The 20,208-nt window shown below is 44.2% G+C and overlaps 2 protein-coding genes across 5 annotated transcripts in view; one reads left to right on the forward strand and one right to left on the reverse strand.

Annotated features, from left to right (window-relative positions):
- ZDHHC13 (zinc finger DHHC-type palmitoyltransferase 13) overlaps positions 1-10,092 on the forward strand; it is an 18,396-nt gene extending 8,304 nt beyond the window's left edge. For all 4 annotated transcript variants that reach the window (XM_064163042.1, XM_064163039.1, XM_064163040.1 and 1 more), the window contains 8 exons: positions 698-798; positions 3,369-3,493; positions 4,156-4,218; positions 4,401-4,494; positions 5,811-5,894; positions 6,676-6,833; positions 7,851-7,948; positions 9,510-10,092. In XM_064163042.1, coding sequence (XP_064019112.1) covers positions 698-798; positions 3,369-3,493; positions 4,156-4,218; positions 4,401-4,494; positions 5,811-5,894; positions 6,676-6,833; positions 7,851-7,948; positions 9,510-9,645 — 859 coding nt within the window. In that variant the 3' untranslated portion in view covers positions 9,646-10,092. The remainder of the gene's footprint in view (positions 1-697; positions 799-3,368; positions 3,494-4,155; positions 4,219-4,400; positions 4,495-5,810; positions 5,895-6,675; positions 6,834-7,850; positions 7,949-9,509) is intronic.
- A 728-nt stretch (positions 10,093-10,820) lies between these two features.
- On the reverse strand, positions 10,821-18,329 carry CSRP3 (cysteine and glycine rich protein 3). Its single transcript, XM_064163048.1, has 5 exons — positions 18,218-18,329; positions 14,596-14,764; positions 13,154-13,289; positions 11,980-12,073; positions 10,821-10,939 (listed from the first exon to the last, which is right to left on the reverse strand). Exons 1-5 carry the CDS (start codon positions 18,327-18,329, stop codon positions 10,857-10,859), a joined length of 594 nt encoding a protein of 197 aa, XP_064019118.1. The 3' UTR covers positions 10,821-10,856.
- Positions 18,330-20,208: the final 1,879 nt, after the last annotated feature.

Genomic DNA, 20,208 nt, shown 5'->3' on the forward strand with positions numbered 1-20,208 from the left:
ACTCCACAGCCTCTCTGGGCAGCCTGTGCCAGTGCTCTGGGACCCTTACAGTCAAGTAAAGAAGTTCCCCCTTGTGTTGAGGTGGAACCTCCTGCGCTGCAGCTTCCATCCATTGCTCCTTGTCCTGTCCCAGGGAGCAGTGAGCAGAGCCTGTCCCCCTGCCCCGACCCCCAGCCCTCAGGTATTTATAAACATTGATTCAATCCCCTCTCAGTCTTCTCCAAACTAAACAGCCCCAGGTCCCTTAGCCTCTCCTCATCAGACAGCGCTCCAGCCCCCTCATCATTCTCATAGCCCTCTGCTAGACCCTCTCCAGCAGATCCCTGTCCCTCTTCAACTGGGAAGCCCCAAACTGAAGGCAGTACTCAAGATGAGTTGCTGCAGCAGCCAGTGTTCCTTGAAATGGCAGTGCTGAACACCTGCAAAGAGCCACTGCACTTTTCCCCCAGTGCTGCCGTGCTTCTGCTGTTCAAGATTATGCTGGAGCGGAGCACTCCTTGCTTTGATTTCTGCTTTGTTAACCTCTACACAGGTGGCTGAAGAGTGCTGCTGAGGGATACTTTGGGACTGCTCTGAGAGAGACTTGTTGTGTACTGTGTATGTGAAGTTTCTAAAAGAACAGATCATTTATGGGCTGTGGAACTACATTGCAAATGATCTTTTTAAAAAATACCTTTTTCTTTTCATATTCTTTCAGACAATGTGTGGGGCTCAAGAATTTAAGGTACCTTCCCACAGCATTTCTGCTAAGTTCAGTCTTCTGGATGTCCACAACCTGTTTTTTCTGGCTGCTGCCTGATATCCTTTATACTCAGTAATGCAATACAACTTTCGTTCCAATTAGTCAAAAATGAAGTCTGGTCATGCAACAGGTTGCCCAGGGAGGTAGTTGAGGCTCTGTCAGTGAAGATATTCAAGGTCAAGCTTGACAAGGCTCTGAGCAACCTGTTGTAGCAGAGGATGTCCCTGCTGACAGCAAGGGGGTTGGACTAGATGACCTTTGGAGGTCCCAAACCATTCTGTAGAATCATAATTCTACCTTACTGGTAGTGTCTGGTAAGACTGGTTTATTTCCTTTGGGCAAGAGTGAAGTAATTGAAGTTAACTGAAGTTGAATAGAGACTAAAAAACCTGAACCTTTCTTTTGAGCAGATATTTGTGTGCAGTTGTGAACTATTTCTTACATTACTGAAGTATCAAAATGAACACTTCTTTGATACCAACCTAATTGTCTCTGTTACCATCTCCATGTGGCTCTTTCATCTTCCTCGCTGAGGCTGTCATGCAGTGATGTCTTTTGGCATGTAGTACAACCAGATAACACATGCATTAATAATAATTTCCCAAGCATCTCTTCTTCCTGAAATAGCAAGGTTTTGGCACTTAGTGGTCCTCAGGCTTCTGCTTTTAAAAGCAAAACCACCTCCCCACCCCTGAAAAAAGCCAGCAGCCAAGAAACAAATTTCTTCATGTCCCACCAGAACAGATTTTCCAGTCTCCTGTCTGTCTTCGTTCACAGATTATGCTGCATCCTCTGTGTACAGGACATTAATGTCTGCCTTTCATTCCCTTTCTTTGAGGAGCCTTTGCACTAGTGAGTACAATCTTTGAGCAGTGTGCACTAGGAGTTCGGTGCCCTGCTGTTCTGTGGCACAGAGCGGTATCTATTTATTTACTGATTGTTTTGTGACAAGCCCTGCAGGAAGCTGCTTGGAACAGTAAATAATTTTGTCCCAAACCAGCTGTAATATATTGTTACACAATTTTAATTGATTTTTAATTACTTCATCCTTTAAGTGGCATTTTTGTTCTGTACCGTTCCCAATTAAGATATATCCTTAATAGAATTAGCAGGATTAACTTAGATGAGCTGATCAAGTGTGTTCCTGCAGGGGATGCACACATTTGCTTGTCTAAATGTGAATCACGTTATTGAGGCTTGCACTGTGAAGTTGTAAGGTTTTCTTGGCACCAGCCAAATTAAAAAGTATTTCAATGACAAAGGTTTGTGTCAGGCACTTTGCAGACAGTGAGGATCGTGCAGGGTCCTGCTTCTGGGTTGGGGCAGTCCCAAGCACAAATCCAGGCTGGCTGAGGAGTGGCTTCGAGGAGAAGGACTTGTGGGTGTCAGTTGATGACCAACTCGCCAAGAGCTGCCCAGAAGGCAGCCATGTGCTGGGCTGTATCAAAGTTCCAGCCTTAGCTTTACCAGACAAGAGCAATGGCTGCTGTCCCTTGCATTATCCAACTCTTTCTTGGGAATATTTTCCTTCTGGAACTGGTCAGAAGTCTGAGTGTTACAGAAGTGTCTAGTATCTGAGTTCCCTGTATTTATATTCAGCCACATGAATTAAGGACTACTTTCAGCTCCAAACGAAGGCAACAGTGGTGCAGACATACCAGCAGAATCCACAGCAATCCTTTTGACTTTCCTGAGTGCACCTGCAATTGCATTGTGACAAGCACAGACTTACAGTAGACAGCACGATACTTCCTCCTTTATTGTCTTGATTTTAATTAGAGCTACTTTGCAGTGGGTTTAATTTGTAAGACAAAACAACCTTGAGGTTGCAGTTGTTGATTTTTAAGAGCACTTCCCACTGTGCAGTTCGTGTTGTGGTAGAGTGGTCACTGGAGATGAAACCCAGGCTTGACCTCTCTGCTCCTTGGTGGCATCATGGACTGTTCTTTGCTTGAATTGAATTGAATTGGTGTGAAACTTGTCCTGGAGCATAGTTAATCTTGAGATGGTTTTCTCCCCCTTTCACCTGACATACAGATGGTTTTCATTCATAGTGTAAAAGTTATGTTCCTAATGACTCTATCTCCTCCCACATGGATAATAATGATTTGTCTGCTAGTGAAGTTGTAGCAAATAACTACACATAAAAAGTCCTGACAAATTATTATTATCCATGAGGGAGGTTATAGAGTCAGTTGGATGAATTAGGGGTGGGTGCAGCAGTCAAACACATTTCCCAGCTGCTGGAAGCTTAATAACTATGCAGGTCTGATTGGTATTGTTTAAATAAAATAGAAGAGCTTCAGAAGGGAAAAGAGAAATTGAATTAATTTAACATCTGTTAAATATTCAGAGGCAGGAATCTGCAGTGTGCTAGTGAGGATGGCAGGTTGCTGTATGGTGATGCATGTTGTAAAAGTCTCCAGTGTACAGACTGAACAGAATATTCAGCTTCTCTGATGTGGTGGCCCCTGAAGGCCAGAGAAGATCCTGCTGTAAAAATGAAAGTAATTCTTTACCTTTTTGTGTGTTGCTTGTAAAATAACTGATTTTAGAATGTTTTGTCTTACAAGTAACAGTGATAAGAGAATATCGCTAAGGTTATACTCCTTAACCTGAATGTTACATGTAACCAACACAACTCTGGAAATCCCTGCCCTGTTCAGTGTGTTGGGGCTTCTTTATTATTTCTATAAAACTTGGAGAACTGATCCTGGATATGTTAAGACCTCAGAAGAAGAAAGAAGAGAGGTGAGTGGAGCAAAAGGGAAGGGCCAACCTGGTGCAGCACAGAAGTACTTTTGGTTTATTTGGTTGTTCTGTGCAGCTTTGATAAACCTGAAAATGGTGCAATACTTGTCTTTTTTTTTTCTTCCAGAGCTTTTAGATCATAGCTGATTTCTGTAACTATTGCTTGTTCCCTTATTTTCTTCATCCTGCCATAAATACCTTGACCTCCTCTTGGCCTCTCCAGCCTGTGGGTTAAGGAGAGCTTTTGTTTGTGGTCTCTCTGCTCTCCATCAGGCTGTGGTTCTTCAGATTGCCAGGGAGAACAAGCTGCCGTTTTAACTCACTGCTGCAGAACTAGTAAATGTTGTCTATCTAGTACTTGTAAAGGAACAGTAAATCTAGCAGCAATCCTCATCTCTGTGAAGTCTGACTGACTATATGAGAGGTCCCTTGTGTCTCAATACCGTCTCATTTTTCAGAGCATTTCACTCACATTTTTAGTTAATTATGGCAGCACAGAATAATCCTGCATGAGTCAAGTTGCATTGGCCTTCTCATGGACCTTTTTAAATAGCAAGGATTTGGTGCTTGGCACTCAAAATGCTTATGAACTACAAATTTAACTTCATAGATCCCCTTAAAAATGCAAAACAAATATAAATGAAAACTCCTTTGTGTTTCAGAGCATTGCAACTCTTGCTGAAGCAGGTTGCTTGGACTTCAGAACGTTTTGCACGTCGTGTCTTGTAAGTGAAGCTTTGGTGTTTGTTCAGTACTGGGTCTGTACTTCTGATCTGTCTGCCATGTTGTGGGATCTGTGATGCAGTAAACTGTGCAAAATAGGAAGGGACCCATGAGATGATGTTCTGAACTGTGAGCAAAACAAGTGCTTTTGCTCTGACTGTTTTTTTCCTTCATCCTCAACTAGGTGAGGAAGCCTTTGAGATCTATGCATTGCCTTGCTTGTGATTCCTGTGTAGCCAGATATGATCAGCATTCTCTGTGGATTGGACGGTGCATAGGTGAGTGGTTTTTCACAGTTTGGACATGCCACGTATTTTGAAAGTCAGAGAAGTAGCATTTATCCCCTTAGAAGGAGGGAGCACACCCGATGACAAGAATACACAGCTGGGCTTGAAAAGTGTCAGAGGGAATTTAGTTGGATGGTAGAGAGAAAGACTACAAAAATGTCTAAAGAGATGGATTGTTCACAAGAAGTAGAGACACAGTCTGGGACACTTGAGAGAAGAAGGAGCAGGGAATAGGACTGAGACTGGAAAAAAAAAATTAACCCAGACCCACAAGGCAATGAAGATAGTACCTGAAGAGAATGCAGAACTGCCATTTTCCAAGCACATCATACTAGAACTAGGGGAGGCTCAGAGAGAATAGCAATTGCATTTCAAATTGGTCAAGAAAAAATGCCTTTGGGTAGCAGGTAGTGACATTTTAGAGCTTCCTGCTCTAAGGATTTGCAGATAGAGGCAGTATCAGGAGGTTCAGAAAGGGATCAGACAACGTTTTGACAATGTGTGTGAAAGAAGATCCAGACAGAAGTAGGCAAGAATGCACACTCACATTTTAATGCAGTAGCTGTGGAAAAGGAGAATGAGCTCTAGAAAGTGGCCAGGCTCGTTTGTCCTCCTGCCCTATTGCTGCCTGTTGTCACTGTGGAGACAGTGACATGGAGCAGCTGGAGCGCTGAGATAACCCCACAGGGCTGAGCTTTATGTTCCTGTGTTCTCTGAGAAGCTTGCTTCCTTTCTATCTCCTTACTGGTGATGCTGAAGATAGGAAGGGCAAAGCTTTCCATAGATTTTTAGAATATTCTTTTGCCAACAGCTTCTTTGTGCCGTTAAACAAGGGGAAATGTTTTTCTAGTGTTCGTTGTTTACAAGATGGGGAGACCCTTGAGCCATGTCGATTGTGTATATCTTCGTGTAAATGTTTCCTTGCCAGAAGTCTGGGGCTTTTATGCAGAGCTTTGTGGTTGTGAAGGTCGAACAATTAAGCTAAATAGCTTAGAATTTTTCGTTCATTTGAGACAATCGTAGTGTTCGTGGGGAGAGCTGTGGCTGCATAATTAGTCCTCATCTAGCTAAAGCAGCTTTGAAGGAGAGACAAATCCTGGCAGGCTTTATCAGAATTAATTCTCTTACATGCATTGGGATGGCTTACTGGAGAAAGTCGAGAAAGAAATCAGCCTTGTCAAACTCTCTTGATAGCAGAGGCAATATTGAGAATCAAAACCACTTCTCTTCGTTTCTGTTAACGTAAGGGGAAACACAAATGCTGCTGCGTTGTAAACTGTCGATCTTCCTCCTTGCCTCTCATACAGGCGTTGGGAACCATCGTTACTACCTGTTGTTCCTGTCCTTCCTGACCATGACTGGTGCCTGCCTGCTTTATGGAACTCTGCTATGTATGTACCAGTGAATTCATTGTAGCTTAGCTCTTGGGGATGCATGTGTGTGGTTGTTCTTTCACCAGCTCATTTTCAGCAAGTGTCAGTAGACCTGTGCAAGTGCTACTGTATTTCAGCAGTGATCTTCTCTTGTAATTCTGTCTTTATACTGAAGTGTATTAGCTCTGAGTCTTTAGGCAAATATTTGGTTACATTTGTGTTGAATAAAAACTAACATACAGCTTCAGTGGGATGTCCATTGAAAAAGACCCTATCGGAAAGCAGTTAGAGATGGAAAAATGAAGCCACGTGGAGGTTACAGGTTCGAGTCAGGATGCACTTTACTGCAGCAGAAAATAAATGTGTAAATATACTACTGCAGATGCTTGGGTTTTTTGTTTGGAAATGCCCACACTTTTTAAAACTAAAAAGGTTTTTTGGTTGTAAATGTAGCCATAATTTCAGAGAGGAGAGCTGTGTATGTCATTCACAAATTGCAACTGTTAACTTGGGAAATAGGACACTTCTTGGAGGAGAGAAAAGAGCTCTTACACTGCACTTCTCTAGGATGAATGAACACAGCTCTGGTATTTTAGCTACAAAATATAGTGAGTTAGTAGACAGCTGTGGAGCTGGTGAAGCCAGAACAGCAAGCAGTCACCTGTGCATGTGGGTGCTTTGCAGTGGGAACAGGATCTGTCAAACAGGTAGTTTCTAGAGCGCGTTGCAGTGTGCTACTCCTGCTGTACGAAAGACCTGCACTCAGCTCTTACAATTAACTGATTATGCATCTTGTCAGATTGGTCAAGCCACTGTGCAACAAGTTACCATCAGGATGGAGCCTGGATATACTTCACCCAGATAACTCTCTGCTCTCCCTGGGTTTCCTACATCTTTGCCATAGCCTGTTTCCATGTGGCATGGGCTTCGCTGGCACTGACTCTTCAGCTTTATCAGGTATTATTCTGCTTCAGTTTGGGCTCCTCTCTTTAAATCATCATATTAAAACTTTTCTCTAAAGGATTTGTTCCCATAAAACCTCTGTGTCTGCTTTCCTTGGCTAGTTAATGTCACCTCTGGGTGCTTTTCTTAAATCTTGGGGCAGTCCTTTTTGTTTCCCAGGTAGTGGTGCTCTCAGCATTGCCATGGTGAAAGTAGAATCACAGACTGCAAATCATTCCTGTAACCAGGTTCAGAGTTTAATGGGCAAGAAACTTATTTGACTACTTGGGTCCTGTTGTGGACTCCCCATTTCGAGAGAGACAGGGATGTACTGGAGAGAGTCCTAATTGAGGCTAGGAAGATGATTGCAGGACTGGAACATTTCTTCTGTGAAGAAGAACTGAGAGGTCTGGAGCTGTTTAGTCTGGAGACAAGGCTGAGAGGACATCTGATCAACCTCTATAGGTATCTGAGGAGTAGGTGTCAGGGTGAAGGTGCCAGGCTCTTCTTGGTGGTGGCCAGAGGTAGGACAAGGAACAATGGGCACAAGGTGGAACCCAGGAGAGTATGCCTGAACATGAGGAGACACAGCATTGCAGGTGTGGTCTCAGCAGGGCAGAGCAGAGAGGGAGGAGAGTGAATCTCTACTTAACCTTTTTTGCAAAGCTACTTTGTACTTTTCAGGGAATATTTTTCTGCCAGGTTGTGTGGTAGGATGTAGGCAAAGCCTGAGGAGATGGTGCCACAGGTCTTACACTTAGACAGACATCTGTAAGACTGCAGTCTTCACAGCCATCCAATTAAGCTGTCTTCTGTGTGGAATCGTTAGTGTTACAGCATGCTGGGTTCCATTTCAGCCCAAGTGACATTTCAAAATCTGCTTTTCAGTCATTAACTGTGGCAGTAGTTGCTTGTTAGATACAGCCAACCTGCTCTCCTCCCTCTCTTCCTCATGGTACCTTTCAGTCTCACCAGAGTTTTAATTAGTGATGTGCATGTTTTAACCATCACTTGCATTTCCTTTTCGGTAAGATTGTGTTCTTGGGCTTGACCTCGCATGAAAGAGTGAACCTCCTGACGCAGAGAAAATCTTCTAAGCATCCTGTGTCACTCAGGAGAACTCCATACAAGTGAGTATTAATGAATGGTGCATTTTAAAGATGTGTCTTATCAGCAGTGATTTGAATGTGACCAGCAGGGCAAGAGAGGGGATTTTGCACCCTTACTCAGCTCTTGTGAGACCCCACGATAAATCCTGCCTCCAGTTCTGGCGTCCCCAGCATAAGAAGGACACAGTGTTGTTGGAGTGAGCCCAGAGGAGGCCACAAAGGTGATCCAAGGACTGAAGACCCTCTGCTATGAGGATAGGCTCAGGGAGCTGGTCTTGTTCAGCCTAGAAGGGGACCTTAGAGCTGCCTTCCAATGCCTGAAGGGAGTCTACAGGAAGGCTGGAGCAAGACCTTTCAGAAGGGTGTCTAGCAATAGGATAAGGGGGGGAATGAATGGCTTTAGGCTGAGAGAGAGTAGGTTTAGACTGGATTTTAGGAAGAAGCTCTTGTAATGAGAGGATGAGGGGGAATGGGTTTAAATTGGCAGAGGGGAGATTCAGACTAGATGTTAGAAAAGGATTCTTTCCAGTGAGGGTGCTGAGACACTGGCACAGGTTGCCCAGGGAGGTTGTGGATGCTCCCTCCCTGGAGATGTCCACGACCAGGTTGGATGAATCCTTGAGTGACCTGTTCTGATGGGAGGTGTCACTGCCTATGGCAGAAGGTTGGAACTGGATGAGCTTTGAGGTCTCTTCCAACATAAACCATTCTGTGATTCTTCAGTATAAGGGTGGTGAGACTCTGGAACAGGTTGTCCAGGGAGGTTGTGGCTGCCTCCTCCCTGAGGCTGTTCAAGGCCAGATTGGATGAGGCCTCGAGCAGCCAAGTCTAGTTGAGAGATGTCCCTGCCCATGGTGGGGAGGTTGGAGTAGATGATCTCTGAGGTCCCTTCCAACCTGAGCCATTTCATGATTCATAAATGCAAATCAGCAGTGGGCTGTGGATCATAGAATCAGCCAGGTTGGAAGAGACCTCCAAGATCATCCAGTCCAACCAGCCTGTAGGAGCTGTACTGAGAGGGAAGTGGGCTTCACTTTCCTTGCTGAGAACTTCTTTTGCCTTAGGAAATAAACAGCTGGCATAGAGGCTGCTGGGGTTCTTTCTGCCTGTCTGGGTTTATAGCAAGGTGTGCCAAAGTCAGTCTTTAGCATTAACCAGGTGGTGCTATTTTAGGGATGAAAGGCTGTTGTCCTTTCATTTGTTCACTTATGCCTGTTCTGTAGGTTCAGAAAGAGAACTAAGGCATGAAGTGGCATCTCTTGCAGTATTGAGCTAAACAGTGAAGTTACCAAGATTTCCTTGTTAGACTGTAAGCCTGTGGGTGCTCATGTATTAAGTGAAGAACTCTTGCTAAGTATTAACTTCTCAATATATGAGTAGGACTTCATCTGCTCTCACTCCTTAATGTATTGTAAGTTGGAAAAGTCCAACAAAGGAGTAATGCTCAATAGAGACCTGTTCTTACGCCAGTGTCTTCCTGACAGCCTTATGTCTTAAGTACTGTCTTGTGCTGAATGTGTGGTTTTGGTGCTTGCAATCTTCTTTTGTGAGGTTTATTAATAGATATTTCTCTCCTTTTCAGTCTTGGATGTTTCCAGAATCTTGCAGACTTTTTTCAGTGTGGCTGCTTTGGGATGTTCAAACCCAATGCAGTTGACTGGACCAAACAGTACAACCTCTTTCATCTGGCAAAGGAGAAGAACGTCCATTCTGTATGAAGTCTTGCTGAGTTGAAAGCTAAATAAAACTGGATAGTTTGTGCATTTTTACAAGTTTTTCTGAAGTTGCTTGGTTTTTACTGTTGTTCTTTCAAATATTAAGCTTCCCTTGCATAAGCTACAGCAGGTTTGTGTGTGGAACCATCACTGTGTGTCTGTGTTTATAGAGTTTGAGCTGAAACTTGGAAATTCGATGTGATGAGGTGACACTAAGAATGTATTTTTTTAAAGATAGGTCCTTAGGGTAGAGTTTCTAAATCCTGTTGGTACTCTGCTTTATTTTTCAGAGAGTATAACCAGGTTACATTTGGAAAATAAGGGGAATGTTTGCATTTTTAAATTTACTATTATATCGACCTTGTAATTTCATTGATGTTGTGCAAACCTCTGTTAAGTCTTTGTATATGGAGAGTTTACATGTAATAAAATAGAACTTTATGCTTCTAAGTGTGTTTTTACAGACTGAAATACACTCAAAGGCTTTGTGACCAGTGAAGTGTTTAAGAAAAGGTAAGCACAAAGCCATAAGTAGAAGCAATTCCTGTAGTTAAGAAATGAGGGACTTCATTCATCTCTGTGCAGTGCATTTGTCTGCAGTGCTGTAGAACATAAAAGCCCAAGCAAATGCCAGCAAAAAATCATGTGAAGCAGTATCAGTACTTTATTGTAGCTTGGAAACATCCAGTAACAAAACCAACAGCACTGTGTTCTAAGGAAATACTGTTGTTCTTCAGAAGTGTCTTTGTGGGAGAGAAAGAAGTTCAGATCCTTTTTAATTGTCTCCAGTTTGCCCTAACAGAATGTCAGCCTGTTCCAAATGCCTCTAGGAGATTGGTAGAGATACAGACAGCATAAGAGTCTGAAGGAAGGAAACCACAGCCTGAATCAGGACACGCTCTGCTCCTCGTGCTTCAGAAGGTATTGCTGTCTTTATGGGACAGAGGGCTAAGTCTGTAACATTCCAGTCTAAAGTCAATACTAGTTTAAGAAGCAGTACTGTTCCAGGAGGGGTTTTGTCTTTATTTACTGGAAAACAAACATGAATCTTGTTTCAGCATCTATTCTAAGGATTTCTTAAGATACAAGCTCACAGGTGTTTTTCTGCCAGTAACAAATGCCCTAGGTTCTTAGCAGTGTGTGATGCTTTGTGTTTTACTTGACAGCTCACACTTGGTGGCATCGGGAGCACTTGGACTTGCATGCATTTCTTCTCATTCACACTCTTCTTTCTTTTCCACTTGAGTGAGGCCACCAAATCCAATTCCTTTGGGACCAAAGTTTTTTGCATAGCAAACTGCAAAAAAGGAGGGAGGTAAATGGTATTCTGAGCATTTTCAGATAGAGCTAAATGACTTCTGGCTTTTACTCCTACTATTAGCTTCATGAGAAGAAGGATGTCTAACATAGTGACTTTCCCAGTAGGTTCTGAATGTGAAACTCAAATTGTACATTTGAATTAAACAAAAGAAGTTGTCTATTGAAACTCTTAAGTCAATCTTGATTAAGGCTACTTTCCTGTTTGAAAAGAATCAGTGAAATTTGATCTGTGTGACTATTTTAGACTGAGAAACAAATTGGAGATTTGCAAAGGTTAAAAGCCTACAGCACAGTCCAGAGCCTGACGATGGCTCAAACCATTCCATTTTAGATGTGCATTGCTGAGTGCGTGCACAGTTATTGGTAGCAGCTCTGCTAAGGCAGTAGTCATTTGATCACTTGCAATTGCCAGACTGTGTCCCAAGTCACAGAAATGAAGTATTCTTTATGATTCTCTGCAAAGTTTAACCTAGGATATTATGACTTTGCATATTCTTCCCCTTAAGCTGTTTTCTGAGAGTCAAGTGGAGTCTGTGAACTTTCATGCTCTGAGAAGAACATCTGGCTGCATAATTTAGCACTCAGGTGTTAGCTACCAGTATAGTGGAAGTATCTTTTAACTTTCACTGGCAAGAAGCCATGCCAGAAGTGTGACCTTAAAGGAATGACCTCAGAAGATCTCCATCATTGTGGATTGTTTTCAGTGAGTGACATTGTGCAGGTACAAGTCTGCCCAGCAGGTGTGCCAGCATTCCTGGTAGAGAGCCTGAGAACAGACCTAAGAGGTTATGGTATTTATAGAAGAATTACAGCTTTTTAACAGTAAAGGTTGCTAGTGGAGGATGCAGCTGCAGTGTTATTGTAGCCCTTGGCTTTCAGAAAGTTGTCAAAAAAAGATAAAATGACATTTCAAGAAGGTAAGTGTGCAAAAAGGTAGCTGAGGATGGCAGTACTGGCTCTGTGAAGCCTAATTTTAGATGGGCTCAGTAAGACAGTTCAGCTCAGTGCAGTTCTTACCTTTGCAGTAGAGCTCTCCATCTTTGTCTGTAACGTTTGTTGATTCCAAACTCTTCCCGCAGATAGCGCAGCGGAAGCAGGTCTTGTGCCAAGGCTGAGGACGTGAAGACAACTACATGTGAGTGACAGTGCAGAGCCAGCAGGCACAGGAAACAACTTTTGATGGTGTGAGGAGGTCAACATTGTTTTCTTGCACTTGTGGCTTCCATTTTTAGTCATTCTAGGTTAGTCTTTATCAATGACTGTATTATCCCACATGGAGCTCTTACCTGGGGGCTTTGTTCTTAGTGGAGTCCTAGTAAAAAGCAGGGAGCTCTAGAAATTACTCTTGTTTAGGCCTCTTCTTTGCTGTACAGAGACAATATTCTAGGGAGAGTTCTTAAAGCAGAACAGCAGCATGTCATGTTGGACCCACTGTTGGTTTTCCAGTCACAGAGTCTCTAATTGCAATTGCCAGTAGCAGTAGATGGTGGAACTCAGTCAGTCCCCAGAGGTGTTAGTAGAATAACAGTAACAGAAGAGGCAGCCTGTACAGGAGCCAGTAGTTCTTCAGGCATCTTTGCTATGGGCACAGGCTGAGGAAACTGGGATAGTTGAGCCTGGAGAAGAGTAGGCCTGGGGGGACCTTAGAGGTGCCTTTCAATGCCTGAAGGGATCCTGCAGGAAGGCAGCAAAGGGACACTTTCTCGGAGTGTCTAGAGACAGGCCAAGGGAGAATGATTTGAATCTGAGGCAGAGCAGGGTTAGGCTGGAGCTGAGGAAGAAGCTCTTCACTATGAGGGTGGTAAGACTCTGGAATAGGCTGCCCAGGGAGGTTGTAGCTGCTGCCACCCTGGGGGTGTTGAAGGCCAGATTGGGTGAGGCCTCATCAGCTAAGTCTAGTTGAGAGGTGTCCCTGCCCATGGTAGGGAGGATTGGAATGGATGATCTCTGAAGTCCCTTCCAACCTGAGCCATTCTGTGATCAACAAGATGTAACAAGTCAAACTGGCAAGTGCAGCAGAGTTTGCCAATTCACCCTTATGTTTTCTTCATCGAGGCTGTGAGTATAAATTTTAAAGATCAGGGACCTCTTTTGTATCTATACAGTAAAGCATACATACATGTACTGGATGGTGACCTATTGTCAGCATGCTAACCTGTGGCTGGTCTGTAGTGCTGTGGCAGCTACTTACTTTTCCTCCTCCCATGATCTTCTCTGCGGCATACACGGATTTGCCGCAGCGGGGGCACTTGTCCACATCTGCCACCTTCTTGGCAAACTTGGAGGCATTGGTTGGTGTGGAAGGGCGAGCAGCCTTGGGTGACCCCCTACAAGGAAAGCTCTCAGTGTTTTAAAATGTTGCCTTAATTCCAGAGACATTATTTCACTTTTTAAAATCAATAGATAAAATGCTCATTTACTGCCCTTAGACATGGGAAAGGAGGGGAGAGACCTACAGGAGAAGCATTAAAGTGAATTCTGACTTGTGTGATTGAGAAGCTGATGCTGTAACCATTGATGTTAGCTATTTTGGGCTGAATGTGTGGAGCTGACAGCAGCCCTAAGCAGAAAAGTTGATAGTTAAGGAAAAGCTGAAGTAGAAATTAATGTTTTGTCATTGAGAGGCAGGAGGGAGAAGCCAAGCAAAAGGCCTCCCTGTTCTTTGTACCTGCCTCTCTGCTAGTAATCAGTGAGTGGAAAGTAAAATCTCCATTTTACATACAGTTCTTTCATTAGTGACTGCAATGCTTGCATAAAGAGCTGGGGTTCTTAGCTGGCCTAGGGTCAAAAGCACCTCAGAGAAGCAGCTTTGTATTTCAGGAGCTTGTGCTTTATGCCCCTGCGCTGGCTTAAAGCCTTTCACAGGATGACTTCTGAGTTATCAAATTGATGGACTGCAACAGGTCATTAAATCTGTAGGACATGAGAAATTTTTGCTGCAGAGCTTGACCTGCAATGGATTAATATCTTACAAGGAGCTGCAGTTAAATACATTACTTAAGCTTTTGTTTCCTGCACAGCATATTGGTTAATTGGTTTCCTTATACCAGCAGAAAGCATCATTGATTTGGAAATGTGCAGCATAGGAAAATACTATTAAAGGGTCCTGTCAGAGATAATTGCCTGCCTTGGGAAGCTGTATCCCATTAGAATTCCTTTGTTCAAACATAATCTCGGTGTGTTTGTAAGTGGTGTTTGAACCATAGGGAGGATTTGGAAGTGTTATTTCCCCCGTTGAGAGGAGAGCTGACGGGATGTGGTAGCCTGCTTGTATCTCTAAGAGCAAAACCTGCCCGCATCTTAGCCTCTGACAGGTGGAAAAGAGTAATTCCCACGTTGTGTAGGGAACGTGACTTTACCACTGTGCTGCTAATGGCACATTACAATTACAGTGAATCTTTACATCTGGGCTGCCATGTAAAGGCTGCTTCTGCAGAGCAACTGCCTGCTGAAGGAGGAGATAATTTATGGAGAAGGCTTGAAGAGGCCCAACCTCATTAAAAACTGCTCAATTACTGTGTCCACCGAAGGAAGGGTGTAGGGAAGTCTGTTAGTTGTTATGGCAACAGAAGAAGTATCTACAGTACCCTGTTAGGTGGCTAGAGAAAGTGCTGTCAGTGGGGTTTAACTCACTGTTGCAGGTTCAAGCCCAGGTGGTCGCCAGTGTCGGTGCTGAGACATCCTGCCCCTTGTCCAAAGCCAATACCCTTGGGGCCATATTTTCTCCCGTAACAGGTTTTGCAGTAGATCTCAGACTCGTGAGCTGCCACTGTGGTGCTGTCCAGAGCTTTCCTGCAAGCCACTGCAAACAGGAGGAGAGGCAGATATCAGGGCTTGGGTTTTCACTTTATGTCATTCAGAATAATTGCAACTATTGTTTGTTTGTCTTTAAAAACAGAGGAGCAGGAGAGTGTTGGGCTGCAATCAGTACAAAACTGCCCCAGGCTGCATCTGTGTGTGCAGCCTGCTCCTCTTCTGCCCTTCTGAAGATGCACCCCATCCCTACTAAGGTCATGGGCTCAGTGAGATGATTTCTCTAGAACTGTGAAGCTGAAGATGAATTTGAGGTCATCACCCTGAACCTCAAACCCTAGGAAGAAAAGGGGAGTCACAGGGGTGCTCGTTCTAGTGTGCATCTGCACCTTTCAAGACTGCAGTGGCTTTGTCTCAGCTCAGGCTGTTTTCTTGTAGCATGTTCTGAAGGAGGATGTCTAGGCAGAGCCAGGCAGCACATGGACTTGCAGTGACTTGTTTGAGCTGTGGTGCATGGCACACCAGTGACCCCAAGTAACTGGTAGTGTCAGCTCTGTTGGCTTCCTCTGGGATGGCAAGAGTATGGCTGTAGCCATTGCTACACCAGAGGCCTGTTCCTAGTCATATTCATCATAGAGAAAGGCTTCAGTAGTGGATCTCCTTGCTGCTTATGCATGGAAACTGGACAATAATGAGAGGAAGAATGGTGGCTCCATTCTTTATCTGCTTAGTGACTGTGTGTGCTGCACTGATGTGGAACTTGGCGTGCAGCAGCCCCACGCCACCAAGACAGGACTAAGCTTTCAGCTGGGAGTGCCAGTAGCAATCAGAGGCTTGAAGTGTGCTTTAAAAAAATAACACTTCAACTTTTCCCAGTTTTAGTGTGACAGCAGTGACTGGTAGAGGGGAAGAAAACAGACAAAACCTTACACTTTCTCTCCAGTGTCTTGTGTGTCTCACAGAGCACATTCCAGCCACACGTGGGCTGGTGGTAGCTGGGGAAATAAAGTTGCTTAGCTCATGTGAACAGCAGAAAGCTTTGGAAGCAACAGAAACCTGTGAAATACAGAAGTATTGACAGTGGGTGGAAGTTCCAGCTCTGGGAGAGCTAGCTCTGTGATTAGTCTGTTTTCCCTCTCTTTGTTTTAGTTATCCTGCTGTGAGTCTAAAGTTTGTCCGCATCAGGGACTTGAAGATGATACTAGAACCAGCTTTAATTCTGTCACTGTGTTGTGGAGAGGGGAAAATAATTTGCAAGGACCTTTGTAGTTAGTGAAATAAAACTAGAGGCTCCTGTAAATGTGTGAACCTGATCTCATCCTGCTACAGTCTCTTCTGCTTTGAGATGATAATTATGTTTGCTAAGGGAGTTAAGGGATGATGGAAACTCGAGCAGTAGCTAAAGTGTTTCTATTTCTGGTGCCTTAGGGATAGAGTATCAATTCAGCACAACAGATGGAGCAAAAGCCCTTGAAGTGCTATTGTTGAAATAACTTTGAGACCTGTCATCTGCCAGCAGATTCCATGCAGCAGCCAGCACTGAGGAGGTTCAGGTTGGTGGCATGAGATCCTGCCAAATGTCCATCACAGCTGCGCTGGAAGTGAAAGCTGACAGGGAGACAAGGTAGGTAACCAGCAGTCTGCATGGGAAGGAGAGTGTGTGGGAAAGAAGTTACTCTCTTAGTAGTTGCAGGGAAGAGTTCTGGAGTGGGGAGAATGTGATTTGCAGGGCAGCTCGTCTGCATCTTGCTGTGTTAAAGGCTTGGTTGAGTTTATAGTTCTGGCCAAGTGGAACTTTTCCATCAGGAAATGCTGGCGTGTTTAGTATGCTCAAATGCAATGGAAAAGATCAAGTTGTATTTCAGATAGACTTGCTTTAAAAGTTTTAGTATATAAATATACTTACTATAAAAATATACAGCTATTTCAGATAGACTTACTAGAAAAATATACAAAAGCTCAGCTGAGTAGGTAAACCCTTTCTGTACCTGAGATGAGGTGGAGAGGATTGGTTTGCTTCTGTGGAGAAATGAAATCCTGTAGTTGGTTGACTGAAAAGCCCAGAAACATGATACATGGTACTGAGTGTGAATCATGGGAGAAGTGAAGCCAATTAACATTTCTCTCATATGCCACATGAGCTTAGATGCATCTTTAGGGTTTGACCTTAAACATACCTCTGCTGGGAATGCTTTTTTTAGTGTCTTGACTGTTAGTAATTCAGTTCAGACCTACAACTACAAGAGGATAATAACAATGATAATAACCCATACAGAACCCAGTCAAACAAACAGAAGAGCCCCCACAAGAAAGCTGACAAGCAGTTGGCTACGTCACTGGGTTTACATTTCTCATGAATCACTGAAATAAAAGTCACCTGTGCTAAGAATGAAGCTTAAACCTGTTCCACTTTTAGGTGGGAGAGAAATGTTGTTAGCTGCACCCTTTCAGGGCAGCTGTTTTATGAGACACTGGAGAGCCTCCTTACATATCATTTCTTTGCCACATTTCCTAGCATTTGGTAAAGCACCAGAGAATGTTTTCTCCTAACTGCCACGTTCACAGCCCTCTCCTTGTACTTCTTCTGATCTCTGACATTAATTGTTACAGGCAGCAATCAGGAGTCTCTTGTTTCTACAAAGATGAGATTAGTTCTTTTTACCAGTCCATAGGGATTGGCTGAAGGTTGTCAATCAGCTGAAAACATTTTGAGGGAATTCTTCCTTAGTCTTTTAGACATCAATTTTAGGGCACTTGGAGAAAGGCAAAGACGACTCAGGTGCATCCCTTGGACTATTTCTGTGTAGCACTATACTGTACTGTGTCATCTAAGCATCTAACAGCAACCCTGTGCCTCCACGTGAGAATTTGCCCATCTAGGATAAAGGCGAAAAGATAAATTCAGTGTCCTTTAAGCTGTCATGCCAGAATTCATGCTGCAAAGAGATTAAACCTCAAGCATTGCCTGCAAAATAGACTGTTTTGCTGTCTGTGACACTTACAAGATTGTTGACCCTCTCCCTAATGGGCAAACAGCTGAAGTGATACCTGCTCTTTGATTTTTCAAGCCCTAGCTCATCTACAGAGAAAGCAGAACTCCTGCAAGCTGCCAAACTTCACAGAAGTGCATGGAGTGAAAAGTGAAATGGGACTGTGTGAAGTATGGGGAAGGAGGAGCCTCAGGAACTTGCAGGTGGAAGATTTTGATGACACTGAGGTAACGTCCTGCAGCTTTGCTGTGTGAAATGAGTTAGTGTTAGGATTGCCACTGAAGTAGTCATTTCCTCTGATACCCTAACAAGATGTTCTTATGAATGCTGTTTGCTTTCTCTAGACTTTTTACCTGAGTGTGTTTAGCCTGCTCTGAGTGTCCTGCGAGCAAACTCGTTGGGCTGGGGAAACTATGAAGTTGTATAAAACCAGGAGAGTTTCTGGCTTTAATAAAAGCTGTAGGTAGAGCTGTGGGAATAGTGTCACATTTAAAGGGTGTAGCTCAGCTTACTGCAGAGGAAGCAACTCTTGTGAAAACTCCTTCCATTGCACTGGATTTCCTCAGCATGGTAGACTGTCTTGTCACAGGCACCGCATTTGGCTCCACCTCCCCAGTTTGGCATCCTTGGATCTGAAGGGTAACCTAGAAAATCAGATTACAGAAACAAATACAGCAACAGGAGTGAATAATTTTGAGCAGAACACTTTGATTTATTCTATTTTTTTAATTCTTGTTTTCCTCTCTCCAGTCAACTGCTGTTGCATACCTGTCCTGTGGTGTGGCAGGAGTGTGCCCTAGGCCTGGGTAAGGGTGCTAACCTCATGCTTTGGGGGACAGAGGCACTCTAAATCCTCTGTCCTGTGTGACCCTGCTCTGTAAATAAGGATATTCCTTAGTTTGCTGTACTGTGATGGTAACTGTACAAAATGATTTTGAGATACTTCCGTGAGAGGGTGCCAGGATCACTCAAACCTCTTCTGGAGAAGTAGATCCAGGATTCATTTCCCAACTGATAGTCGTTTTCTTTCAGTCCTGCCCTGCCTTGTATCCTGGTGTAGCCTTTTCCCCTCAGGTTTTGCTTCATATGTGCTGACCTGGTCTTGCAAGGAAATTTGTAACAGATGCTAACAAACAGATCAGAGCTTTACTGGAGTTTGAGCAGAAATGTAGACAGGATTTGGGATGAAGTTTTCTGTGGAAGAGTGTCCTGCCGAGACTCTCTGCCAGGAGACCGCACCGAGTGTTGTTTGTGCCTCTCGGAAGCTGCTGTAGCTCATCCAGCGGCACAGGAGCTTCCTCAGTGGCAGGTGTGAGGGCAGGATTGTCTCAGTCTCACTGCATTTTGTAGAGTTCATGCCTGGGTAATTGCTCCTAGAAGTTTAACCAATGTGTGGTGTTATTTCAGAGGACACATGGATGGGAACAAGTTGTTTATTGCTGCGCTACATTCCTCGGAAGCAGCTGCAAGATCACAGTGCTGCACAGCCATTCTGAAGTAAGAACAGATATTCCTAAGGGGCCTGAGGCCTGCTTTTCTTTGTCAGTTGTTTCTGAAATCTAGATATCCGAAAGGAAAAGGAGTGGTGGTTACTGCTGCAGTCCTTGCTGTGGCAGGTACTGTTGAAGTGACTTGCCCAAGGTCACACAGGAGGGCAGCGTCAGCGCCGGGAGCCCAGCTCAGGTCGCCTGACAGCAGGCTCAGTAAGTGCCCTTTCTGATGTTTGTGTTATCACACGTCTGAAACAGCCCCAGCCTAGGGTTTGCCCTTCTGTTTGCTTCTTTGAGTCATCATTTCTAGAAAGCCTGGGACGTCATCTTGTCACCTGCACATTGCATTATCGGGTTGCTCCTGGCACAGGCCTTCCTTCTCCTTCTTGGAAAACCAGTCACCTTCTTATTATAGTCCTTTGGAAGCCTGCTTGTGCTATTTGTGTGTGACTCAATTCACCCTAAGATGGTGTTCTTAACTAAGGCAAGGATTTTGAATGCTGAATGGAGCCTGCGACCCGAGGATTTCCTTCTGAGGGGGAGAGGGGAGTTTGTGCCAGCAGCTGTGTAGCACAGCAGGCACCTTCAGTGGCTGCCGTTTGAGGCTGACCTGTCACTGTGGCTGTGCATTGGACACCAACGGTCCCTGCTCACTGCCATCTCAGGGACGTCTGTACTGCATCTTCTGCATTTCAGAATGAAAGGAATAATTCCTGCCTGCCAGCTCTGCCAGCTGAGGCTGAAGGGAGCTCCCTCTACTAACTGCCGCCAGAAATCAGGCAGTGGGTAGCAGACATCTGCCCAGCAAAAGGGAAGTGGCTTAGGAGCGTGCACTCAGCAGAGCACTGAGGACCTCGCCATGTAGGCAGGCTGCACGGGCACTGCTTGCTAACTGCAGATAGCAGCACACCCAAACTTCTCTGCTTTAGTACTGCACTTGTTAGTCTGTCCTTAACCCTGTGTAATTAGCTGTTCACTGTTGTGACTGTTACCTGCATACCTGTCATCCTCAT

The sequence above is a fragment of the Pogoniulus pusillus genome, chromosome 24 (assembly GCF_015220805.1).
Source record: "Pogoniulus pusillus isolate bPogPus1 chromosome 24, bPogPus1.pri, whole genome shotgun sequence".
Taxonomy (NCBI): Eukaryota; Metazoa; Chordata; class Aves; order Piciformes; family Lybiidae; genus Pogoniulus; species Pogoniulus pusillus.